At 41.0% G+C, this 12,114-nt stretch overlaps 1 protein-coding gene across 3 annotated transcripts in view; it reads left to right on the top strand.

Moving 5' to 3' along the window:
- Positions 1-12,114, top strand: part of prepl (prolyl endopeptidase like) — a 47,949-nt gene that overhangs the window by 854 nt on the left and 34,981 nt on the right. For all 3 annotated transcript variants that reach the window (XM_067988780.1, XM_067988779.1, XM_067988778.1), the window contains exons 2-5: positions 1,859-1,987; positions 4,744-4,807; positions 6,334-6,543; positions 10,460-10,586. In XM_067988780.1, the coding sequence (XP_067844881.1) occupies positions 4,744-4,807; positions 6,334-6,543; positions 10,460-10,586 (401 nt within the window). In that variant the 5' untranslated portion in view covers positions 1,859-1,987. The remainder of the gene's footprint in view (positions 1-1,858; positions 1,988-4,743; positions 4,808-6,333; positions 6,544-10,459; positions 10,587-12,114) is intronic.

Here is a 12,114-nt window from a genome sequence, read left to right as displayed (position 1 = left end):
GGTGGTGGTGGTGGTGGTGGTGCTCTAATTACAGTGTGACAAGTTTACATAAGCAGCTTCCATTATAAATGTGGACATAGAAACCTCCTAAAGGGAAAAAGAAAAATAAGAACAGCACATATGACTTTAAAATGATGACTGAATTATGTATGCATGCCTTGCATTGTCTCCATCACTTGAATGTCTATCTTGTGTCTCGTGACCAAAACTGGACACAATACTCAAGGTATGATTTGAGCAGGACACTATACAGTTTGATCACGATTTCCTCTGACTGTTTTGGCCATATAGTTTATAACATTCTATTAGCTTTGTTGTTTGCTGCTCTGTATTGGTTGAAGAAGCTGAGTATCATGTTTAAGATTCCTAGGTCTCTTTCAACTTCATCCTTAGCTACTTCAAGACCATTTATAGAGAAGTAATGGTGCCCATTTTTCTTCCTATGTTCAGTACTGTATATTTATCTATTAAATGTCATCTGCATTGTTCTGCCACTTAATGTATTTTGTCCAACTTATCTGTAATTTCTGAGCTGGCTCTTCTGATTCCATGCCCTTCCTAGTTTGGTATAATTTGCAAATTTATTCTGAATTGGGTTTGAGTCCAAATCAAGGTTGTAAATTAAAAACAGTAGTAGTCTCAACACTGATCTCTAGCACTTCCTTTCAGCATGATATAATGTCTCTAACTAAAGTATCATTCAGATTTCTTATTCATATCCAAGGTTTACCCTGAATCCTCTCTGCAATGAGTTTTTAATAACTTTTCATGCATAACTTTGTCAAATATCTTCTGAATGTCTAGATGCAATGTCACAGGGATCGCCGTAGTCCCCTTGAGATGTCACTTCCTCAAAATAGGATGTTGGTCAAGCAGGATCTTTTCTTATTCATTGTTGATTGCTGTTAACTAGGTTATTAATGTACAGATAATCAAATTTAGACCTGATAATTGGATTAGTTTACATGGTATTAAAGTAAGACTAACGAGTCTGTAGTTGCCTGTGCCTGATCTGTCACTCGTTTTGAAAATGTTTACAACTTTAGCCTGTTTCTAAGCTATTCAGTGTCCAATGGCTCCCTCATAATGATTGTCAATGCCTCGCAAAGCTCCTCCCTCATCTTCCTTGATATCTTGGGATAAACATTGCCCATCCCTGGGGATTTACTGTTTTTGATCCTTTTTTTAATCTGTCTATATTTGTTACTTAAACTAAGGCCAGATTTTAAAGTCTTAACATCCACCATTCTAATGCAATAAACATTATCCCCTCAATCATTAACCCCTCAAATAACACAACTCTGCAAAGGTGAGAAGTGCAATTTCTGTATTGTAGAGGCCAATAACTGTTTCTGGGAATTAATGTGAAATTGTTGAGAGAAAATAGTAATATTAAACATCCACAATTGTAATAAGGAAAAACTGTGTTAATTTAATATTCTGTCATTTCAGGGGTCACATCTACCTTGACAGTTCAGCTATCAGATTAACAAAGTTTTAAAACAAGATATCATGTTTCATTTAAAATGAATTACAAGGGGAAAAAATGGCCTCAGTGCTTTGAAAGAAAATGTGTGTTGTCTAATTAAACAGTTTATTTTTGTTGAATGTGTTGAGCAATTCCCTGTTACGTTAGCCTTTGAAACTGCAATTCCTGCACCCTATCTTCATTTCACAGCTAGAAAGCTTTTTTAGAAAAACAACCTTAACTTACAGCAAATCATCAAATCTAGATGATTCGGAAAGTATTGAAATCATCTAGATCTGAGAAACAGATATATAGTATTGTCTTTATAACTGTTAAATAAATACTTTGGGATTTCTCCTAATGAAGGGCATACTTGTGTTTTTTCTCAAGGAACTTTTGCAAGCAGAACTAAAATATTACAAATCTAAATCACACAAGTACAGTAAACTAGAAGATCAACTTAAAAAGAGGTTGGAAGCAATATGCAACAAATATGTTTCCAACAGTAATAGTCCTGTGGTGAGTAAAAATCTATTACTACATATTGCCCAAAATAGTTAATTACCATTGATTTTACAGTTTTAAGACATCTCTTGATGGAGCACAGTACGTTGTCCAAGTGGCCACTCTTAATGTGCAAGCTTTGGATCTTCACCCATTGATTATATATCTGTAAAGACTCAAGCATGAAATTGATGCCTCAATAATTAAAAACATACAAGTAGGACAGTACTTGTACACTAACGGCGGTGGCACGGAGTGTTAAACATAACTTCTATGTATTATCTTCTTGCATCAGCTGTACAATACAGGAAGATCCAAGTGTAATCAAGGTGGTTTGCTGGAATAAAGAAATGAAACACAAGAGGGTGAGAAAGCTTACGCCACACCTAGCAATCAGTTCATAAGTAATGTTGGCAGAGGGTTCTAATTAGCTGCTCACTCTTTTGTTTGGAAATATGATGTGGAGGAACTTAAGGAAGGAAAGAAGAACAAAATAGGAAAGGGACATTTTCTCTCCCCTGTAGATGTTGACTTGTACTGGGGTATGGTTGCACGGGCACTTGCTGCCTCTGGTACTCGCCCAAGCTTCCATTCTTCAGGTATGAGCCAAGGCAAGGTGAGTTGGCAGGCTGCTTTACAGCCAAGCCCAATCCTGTCCTCACCTGACACATTCCCAGAAACCTGCAAATAATGACACATTCCTAGGAACTCATGTGTCCTAAGTTCCAAAAGAAATGTCAGTTATCCAAAAGGAAACCTGTGCTAGTTACAGAAATAACATGCTAGTAAGCCAACAAACACAAAAGATCTAAAATAAATAATTCATGAGACACTGCTCATGGCATGTGCCAAAGCTGGTCCCAGATGGACAGAGATCTGATGACCTCAGTTGAAGAGATAGGGAAGGGGGCTGTGCTATGAAGGGATTTAAACACAAGGATCAGAATTTTTAATTGGAGTCGTTTAGGGTCTGAGAGCCATATGTAGCATGGACAGGGTGATTGGTGAGCAGGACATGTTGCGGGATAGGATACGGACAGTGGAGTTTTGGATGAGCTGAAGTTTAGAGGGTGAAGAATGGGAGGGTGGCTAGGAGAACTTTGGAATAGTTTGTGTCTGGAGGAGAGAAAGGCATGGCTGACGGTTTCAGCAGCAGATGGACTGAGGCAGCCAATGCCAGCAAATACAGTTACAGACTTTCCACTTAATAATTTGTTTCAAGTCGGAACAATGCGACCAGGTCCTGGTACCACCCCCCTATGCTCCCAGACACCAGTCATTCCAAAACCCATATCTTTCCCCAAGTACTGCCTGATCTCATGAGTCACTCAGTAAAAGAAACCCTACATTCCAACACCCAATGCGACCAAATCCAGGTTTCCCCCTCCACAGTATTGGCATGCCATAGAACAAACTCCCAGTGCCAGCAAAGCCCAGCATAATTACTGCTGCTAAACGTCGCATACCAAACTGCTACATGTTGTCTACTCAATTTTGAATTATATTTCCAAAACATTTGTTGGGTGGTGGGGGGGGTTGCGACTTGGTGCTTTCCTCTAGGTCACAGTTACCCAATTAATTGTCTTTGTGGGTCACTTGGATGTATATCATGGAGCCCATCATCACAAATGAAAGTTTGCACTAATTTGCATATACCTCAAGATAACAGATGTTGGCATTCAGAATTAGGATTTATCCACATGTGAGGGAGCAATGCTGAGAACAGAGCTTCCCAAATTACTAGGACAGCAAAATTCAAAATGGCAAAATCAACAGAGGAAGAACTATTAGCACGTCGAAATCGAGTTGCCAGAGCTTTGTGGGCTGGGTGGTGAGTGTTTGGGAGCTGCAGAATGCCCCAGGCCATGGTTTGATACCCCACATTCAGATCATTAACTTCACTCTTACCATAACCTATTAAGCTTTTGAGGCATAAGTGCTCGGATACGTCCACCTGCCACTGTTGACCCCGCCAAAGTTTGTGTGCTTGGGGTGGGGCCATGAAAGTGGGCCTTTGGTGCTTAAGGGGTGCATCTGGGGCAGCCCCTACCAGAAGAGGTTGAATCGGCTGGTGTAAGTGGCCAGCGAGCAGGGGTGCCAAGGTGCTCCCACCTCCCCCACTGAAACAAAATGAGGCCTCTTTTTGTTCCTATTTTCAAAAAAAAGTAAGGCGTGCGAGGGGAAATTGCATCTCTTATTAGGTCCTGTGGGAACTCTTGGAAACAGTGGAGACCCGGTGCAATTTCCATAGAATTTCAGCCACTTGATATTTTATTGTTTGATTGATCAGTAACCCAAAGGTCCCAGTATGTGTATCCCACTTATTAAAAACAGGACAGAAAAAGGTCAGAAGTCTATTAGCCACCAATTGTCAAACTGATATTATAGAATTAATATTGCTTCATTGACCAGAGGCCAAGTTAAACATTCAACATACATTTTTGTTTGTAAAAGGCCCCAGTTGGAAACATTATATGTACCATTTTTCCCTGAGTGTTTAGTTTTTGAACAAATTCACTAGAATAAAAGTTATAAAATTCTAGTCAGACGCTCAAAGGACAAAAACATCCTGCCATCTTATTTGGGCTTAATCGGTTTTCTGACCCAGTAAAACATGTATATGTCTAATAGATTTTTCATGTTCTTTTTACCTCATTCTTCTGTGTTGGGTAGGGACAAAGGCCAATAGAGTACTGGCTTGTGTGAATAATAATAGATGTGTTTTGTGATGAGATTTTGATGTGGCAACTGTTGTTTAATTGTTTCCGCAGATGCAAGTAGATGACCTTGAGTACTTTGAAGAAGATGGCTGTATTTACAGAAGACTGCAGAATGGTACTGTCTTTCAGTATAACATAATCAGCATAGAAATCACACAGGAATAGAGCCCAATTGAAACCACTCAAACACTGTAATGTAAGAAGGGCCCTTTCACCTCAGGGATATTGGTTGACATCCAGATATGAGGCTGATCATTAAGATCGTTCTTTTTCTGAGGGCCATTAATTAAATGGTGCTGTAACAATCTCAATCTTGTGGACCAGTCTGGAGGTGTGCAAAAAGAATAAATAATGCTGCACCAGTTCATTCAGATAGTCTATTTGAACAGCTGAAATCAAATTTCTTTTTGCTCCTGAGACTCCAAAATCTAATTCTCCACTGTAAAAACCTAAGTAAATAATTTTGTAAATTAAAATTGAGCTTGAGACAATTTACATCAAAAAATACCCCTCCAATTTCCTTTCCTCTCCTCTTCTAAAAGCACTGAGTTTTGTTGCGGTACATTTCCAGAGCTGACAGTGTTCTGATATCTCGCCCAAGTGATCATCTTTAATGTGTGATTCCAAACAGGCTATTCACCATTGAAGGCATCATAATCAGGCACAAACACATTGTAGCCCAACATCTACCTTTAATGTCAGTTTGGTTGAGTTGGTAATACTCTCGCCTCTGAGTCAGAAGCTCTGTGTCCTGACTTATGGAGATAAAAAATAATCGTCCCGAGTTATCGCTACTGATCACTGTCTACCGACTCCTGCTGAAAAGCCTGTAACGTCAAGTGTGAGGATTAGGCTCACAGTCATAAAGCCTGCCAGCATTCACTGTCTGGACTCTCACATGAAGAATAGCCATTTTGGCAACGTACCAGAGGGCTGCCAGCGACAAATAAGTCAGCACTTAGAAGAGTGGTTGAAGGGAAGAAAATTGACACAGAAAAAATGACTCGCTAAAATTTAATGGTCAATTTCCACAAGTCCAAACTCCTGAACCTGCTGTGATTTAGCACATGCCTACTACCATCCAGTCATTAAGAGATTTCTATTTTTCCAAATCTAACTGTCACCATTTTATGCTTAATATTATCTTGAGTTCAACTCATCTCTGGTGCTAAAATTTCTTCAACTGTTGGACAAGCAAAACTAAACATGAGGGATGCAACCTCGTTTTAAATAGGCCTCTGGAGGTACGCTAGAAATTACGTGCATCATGTGGGCAGGCTGTCGGATTTCCAGCACGATCGGTAGGGCAGCCCGTCGGTTAAATGGAAATGAGGCCCAGGAGTCAGAATTACCCGGACCTCATGCCGAGGATGTCATGGAGTCTTCCCGATTTACGCCTCCAAGTTAAAATCGAGCCATTACATTGGAGACTGTTAATTTTATATAAAAAGCCTGTATATAAAAAAGGGAAAATGCTGTTATAATTGCTGACTTTGTACAACATCGTAGGAATTTATTCCCATCATAGAAGGACGTGCAGTTGCATGTTTGGAACAGTATTCTGTACTATTGATTCGTAACTGAACATTTTAATTGTTCTATTTTGTGCTGTACAGTGTGAAACATTATTTATTTCCAAAGGTTATCAAGTTCCTGAAGTTGTGTTATGCCTGGACCAGCTGCAGTTTCTTCAAACAAAGGATGCTCAATTTCAACGTATCAGAGTCTCACCAAGTCAAAAGTATTTGGCTTCGAGCATACGTACTTTATCAGATGAATCCACTTGCGTTGTGATCAAGCTTGGTCCAAAACCAGCGGTGGCACATTTTTTGCCAAGAGCATTTAGTTTTGGTGAGTCTGGGACAGTGCATCTTGATTTCACATACACAAGACCTTTCTTAAGTTCCTATTTGTTTTGTTCTGTTCTGTATGGGACATTAAACTGAGGTCTGATCTGCTGTTTGCAGTAGGTCAGGTGGTCCTGTGGCACTATTCAAAGACGTGCAGGAAGTTCTCCTGGTGTCATGGCAATATTCCTCCCTCGGCCAATACCAGTAAAATAAGATTAGCTGGTCGGTCATTCATTCCTTTGCTGGCATAGAATGGCTGCTACTTTTGCCTGCATAAGACAGTCACTAAACTTCATTCTGACGTGATACGGTGCTATATAAATGCAAATATTATTCTAGCCCCCAGAGGGCTGTGGATGCTCAGTCATTGAGTATATTCAACACTGAGATCGATAGATGTTTGGACTCTTGGGGAATCAATGGATATGGGGATTGGGCGAGAAAGTGGAGTTGAAGTAGATGATCAGCCATGATCTTATTGAATGGTGGAGTAGGCTCAAGGGGCCATATGGCCTACTCCTGCTGCTACTTATAAATTCAACATAAATTAAGAACATATTACAGTACTTCAAGAAGAATCTTTCAAAGAAGGTCTTTCAGATGAGACACTAAACCAAGGCCCTGTCTGCTGTCTCAGGTGGACGTAAAAGATCTCATGGCACTATTTCGAAGAAGAGCAAGGAAGTTATCCCCGGTGTTCTGGCCAATATTTATCCCTCAACCAACATCACGTTGTTTGTGGGACCTTACTATGCATAAATTGGCTGCCGCGTTTCCCACCTCAAAACGGTGACTACACCTCAAAAGTACTTCATTGGTTGTAAAGTGCGTTGGGTCATCCTAAGGTCATGAAAGGCGCTATATAAATGCAAATCTTTTTTTTAATATCCTTTGTTTCTCGTGCTGTGGAATTTGCCCATTTATGTTGCAGGGCCGATTCCACAGCATTGGAGCAACAATCAACTGCTTGAACAAGCTTGCACATACTGCAACTTTCAGTTAACTGTGTATCATTCCAATCATTTCCCAAATGTTAGCAATTCTGATTTTTGTAGTCTGAAAGATAAGAGGTCTGCACTTATTGCATAACAGTCATAGAGATAACTGTTTATTTCGCGGTGTTTATTGCTATGAGTATATTTAAATCATCTCACTTGGGTCACTGGTGATTTTGTTGAGGAGAGGAAGGCACGGTTTTTTATTCATTCTCGGGATGTGGGTATCACTGGTAAGGCTGGCATGTGTTGCCCATCCTAGTTGCCCTGAACTGAGTGGATTGCTAGGCTGCTTTAGAGGAGGTTAAGAGTCAACCACATTGGTGTGAGACTGGAGTCACATAGGCTGGACCAGTTAAGGATGGCAGGTTTCCTTCCCTAAAAGACATTAGCGAATCAGCTGAGTTTTTACAACAATCCAGTAGCTTCATGGTCACTTTTTTGTTAACTGATAACAGCTTTTTATTTCCAGATATTTTTTAACTCCATTCAAATTCTCAAAATGCCGTTTTCTAGATTATTAGCCCAGGCCTCAGTGCAGTAACCTAATCACTACATTATCATACCCACCAAAGTACTTAGCATGGTTTAGACAGTTTTGATAGTGATGTTGAGACCATTCATGTGCAAAGTATGCTCAAGCTTGTGATCTTATTTAAACAAGTGAAAAGAGAAACTGTAGATCGGGAATTACAGAAATGAGAGACCGTATTTGACTTGCTGGAATGAGGACATTAAAGGCAGATACACACAAACTATTGAGCCAGTCAGCAGCAGAGGTGGAGGGCTAGAGGAAAGGGAGCTGTGAATCTGAGAGTGAATTTTTGAAGGAACTGGGAGCAAGTTTTTTTTTTCTAAGGGTGGACTGTGAGGGTATTGAGGTTGGAGAAAAATGGAGACCTAAGTCGTAAAGAAAATGAGTTAGCGGTCAGAGATAGCCCCTTATGAGTGATTAGGACCTCCGGGATTAAAAAGACCACGTGAAATGGTGAGGTAAAGCAGCTGGATGTGTGTGGAAAAATTTACGTGAAGCGCGTGATTGAGTGAGAACAAGGGTGGAGAGAGGTTTGAGGAGAATGACATATGTAAGGAATCTTACAACACCAGGTTATAGTCCAACAATTTTATTTTAAAATCACAAGCTTTCGGAGATTATCCCCTTCGTCAGGTGAGTGAGTGAATAAGAGGTTCTCAAATCGCATATCTTATATTAGGCTGGGACACCATCACACCAATCAAAGGTGTCGTTGGTGTTCAGACAGGTTAGCCACGGAAAACAGTAGGTCCCAGTATGTTGAATACACATTGTGTCAAATTACACAGACAGAGAGAAAGAGACCCAAAAGGCAGAGAGAGAGAGAATATTAAAAACAGATAACTTTTTTTTCCCCTTGCTGGTGGGGTTACGTGTAGCGTGACATGAACCCAAGATCCCGGTTGAGGCCGTCCTCATGGGTGCGGAACTTGGCTATCAACTTCTGCTCGACGATTTTGCGTTGTCGTGTGTCTCGAAGGCCGCCTTGGAGAACACTTACCCAAAGATCGGTGGCTGAATGTCCTTGACTGCTAAAGTGTTCCCCGACTGGGAGGGAACCCTCCTGTCCGGCGATTGTTGCGCGGTGTCCGTTCATCCGTTGTCGCAGTGTCTGCATGGTCTCGCCAATGTACCATGCTCCGGGGCATCCTTTCCTGCAACGTATGAGGTAGACAACATTGGCCGAGTCACAGGAGTATGAACCATGTACCTGGTGGGTGGTGTCCTCTCGTGTGATGGTGGTATCCGTTCATGTCACGCTACACGTAACCCCACCAGCAAGGGGAAGAAAAAGTTATCTGTTTTTAATATATTCTCTCTCTCTCTCTCTCTCTCTCTCTCTCTCTCTCTCTCTCTCTCTTTCTCTGCCTTTTGGGTCTCTTTCTCTCTGTGTAATTTGACACAATGTGTATTCAACATACTGGGACCTACTGTTTTCCGTGGCTAACCTGTCTGAACACCAACGACACCTTTTGATTGGTGTGATGGTGTCCCAGCCTAATATAAGATATGCGATTTGAGAACCTCTTATTCACTCACTCACCTGACGAAGGGGATAATCTCCGAAAGCTTGTGATTTTAAAATAAAATTGTTGGACTATAACCTGGTGTTGTAAGATTCCTTACATTTGTCCACCCCAGTCCATCACCGGCATCTCCACATCAGAGAATGACATAGAGAGTTTAGGTGTGGGTTGAAGTCAACAATGAGGCATTTAAGTGAGGAGATCTCAGAAGGAAATTGTGGGGCTTGGGAGGGCTGTAGATGCCGAAACTATTAAATGAGGTGGTAGAGATTGAGGCGCTTGAAGAAGGAAAAGGTGCCGGAGGAGTTGGGGAAAAGACCGAAATGGGACTTGGCAGTAAGAGTTACACCACTACAGCGGTTTGGGTAAGCCCTGTGGTGGAATGTGTCACTGGGTCAGACAGCTTTGATAAGGGCAAAGGAATTGCTGCCAGTAAGCCAGGTTTCTATTAGAGTGAAGGAGTCACGTCAGGATCCAGACCTCAGTCAGGCCCAACATGCCACTACACGCCTCCAGAATGAGGTCATGAATGGAGATGACGTCCATTGTCACAAGATTTACAGAAGTGTTAGAGTGGATGTTTAACTGCAACAGAATGCAAGGAATGAGAGTCATTGTAAAGTATTTTTTGAGCCCAACTTTCTCTTTACCCAGCTATACCGGGGGGAATGGGTGCAGCCCTGTGTCCAAATCCAGACCACTAATATTTCACTTTGGGCTTCTGAGGTTTGTAATAATAGGGTCCAGTGAATACAGTTAAAACTTCAGTTTTTATTTTATTCATACTTTTAAGATTTACTGACTTTTGCAAATGTACATTCTTGGCTTTAAAACCAGTCAGCAATATTTTGTTTGTTGCAGAATGGGGCACAGACAATAGTCTGTTTTACACCAATTTAGAGAAACTTCAGTCCCATCAAGTTTTCAGGCTTCTGCTGGAAGACACAAGAGCAAGATCTGAAATGGTTTACAAGGAGAATGACACAAGGTAGTACTAGGGTACAACAAAAAACGCACACGCCAATCAGATTATTGTTTTGGATGTGACCCTTCATAGGAACAGGAGTAGGCCATTTAGCCCCTCAAGCCTGTTCCACCATTTAATGAGATCATGGCTGATCTGTGACCTAACTCCATATACCCGGCTTAGCCCCATATCCCTTAATATCTTTGGTTAACAAAAATCTATCAATCTCAGATTTAAAATTAACAATTGAACTAGCATCAACTGCCGATTGCGGAAGGGCATTCCAAACTTCTACCACCCTTCGTGTGTAGAAGTGTTTCCTAACTTCACTCCTGAAAGTCCTGGCTCTAATTTTTAGGCTATGTCCCCTAGTCCTAGACTCCCCAACCAGCGGAAATAGTTTCTCTCGATCTACCCTATCAGTTCCGCTTAATATCTTGAAAACTTCGATCAAATTACCCCTTAATCTTCTAAATTTCAAGGAATACAACCCTGGTTTGTGTAATCTCGCCTCATAAATTTAACCCTTGGAGTCCAGGTATCATTCTAGTAAATCTACGCTGCACTCCCTCCTAGGCCAAATTATCCTTCCCCAGAACCGAACACAATATTTCAGGTGTGATCTAACCAGGGCTTTGTATCGCCGTAGCATAACTTCTACCTCCTTATATTCTAATCCTCCATTCCATTAGCCTTTTAAATTATTTTCTGTACCTGTCCATGACATTTTACTCTATGTACATGGACCCCTAAGTCTCTTTGGACCTCCACTGATTCAAGCTTTTCACCATTTAGAAAGTACTCTGATCTATCCTTTTTAGGTCCAAAGTGGATGACGTCACACTTGCCTACATTGAATTTCATTTGCCACAGTTTTGCCCATTCACTTAATCTATTAATATCTCTCTGTAATTTTACGCTTCCATCTACACTGCTTACAATACTGCCTATCTTTGTGAAATCGGCAAACTTGGACATGTGGCTCTCTATCCGTCCTTCTAAGTCGTTAATAAATGCAGCGAACAGTTGAGGCCCCAGCACAGATCCCTATGGGACACCACTAGTCACATTCTGCCAATTTGAGTACCTGCCTATTATCCCTACTCTCTGTCTCTTGCTGCTCAGCCAATTTTCTAACCAGGTAAATAATTTGCCCTCAATTCCATGAGCTTCAACATTAGCTAACAGTCTCTTACGAGGGACTTTATCGAATGCCTTCTGGAAGCCCATATAAATAATATCCATAGACATTCCCTGTCCACTACTTTAGTCACCTCTTCAAAAAATTCAATCAGGCATGACCTACCCTTTACAAATCCGTGCTAGCTCTCTCTGATCAGCTGAAAATTTTCACTCTGTTCAATCACTCTAGCCTTAATTATAGACTCTAGTAACTTCCTGACAACAGATGTTAGGCTATCTGGTCTATAATTCCCTGGTTTCCCCCTCTCACTTTTCTTAAATAGCGGAGTGACGTGCAATTTTCCAATCTAAAGGAACAGTTCCTGAATCGAGAGAACTTTGGAAGATTATAGTTAGGGCTTCTGCC

Source organism: Heptranchias perlo, chromosome 8 (genome assembly GCF_035084215.1).
Source record: "Heptranchias perlo isolate sHepPer1 chromosome 8, sHepPer1.hap1, whole genome shotgun sequence".
In the NCBI taxonomy this organism is placed as follows: domain Eukaryota; kingdom Metazoa; phylum Chordata; class Chondrichthyes; order Hexanchiformes; family Hexanchidae; genus Heptranchias; species Heptranchias perlo.
Note: the sequence above shows the minus strand (reverse complement) of the source record. Positions and strands in the feature narration are given on the sequence as shown.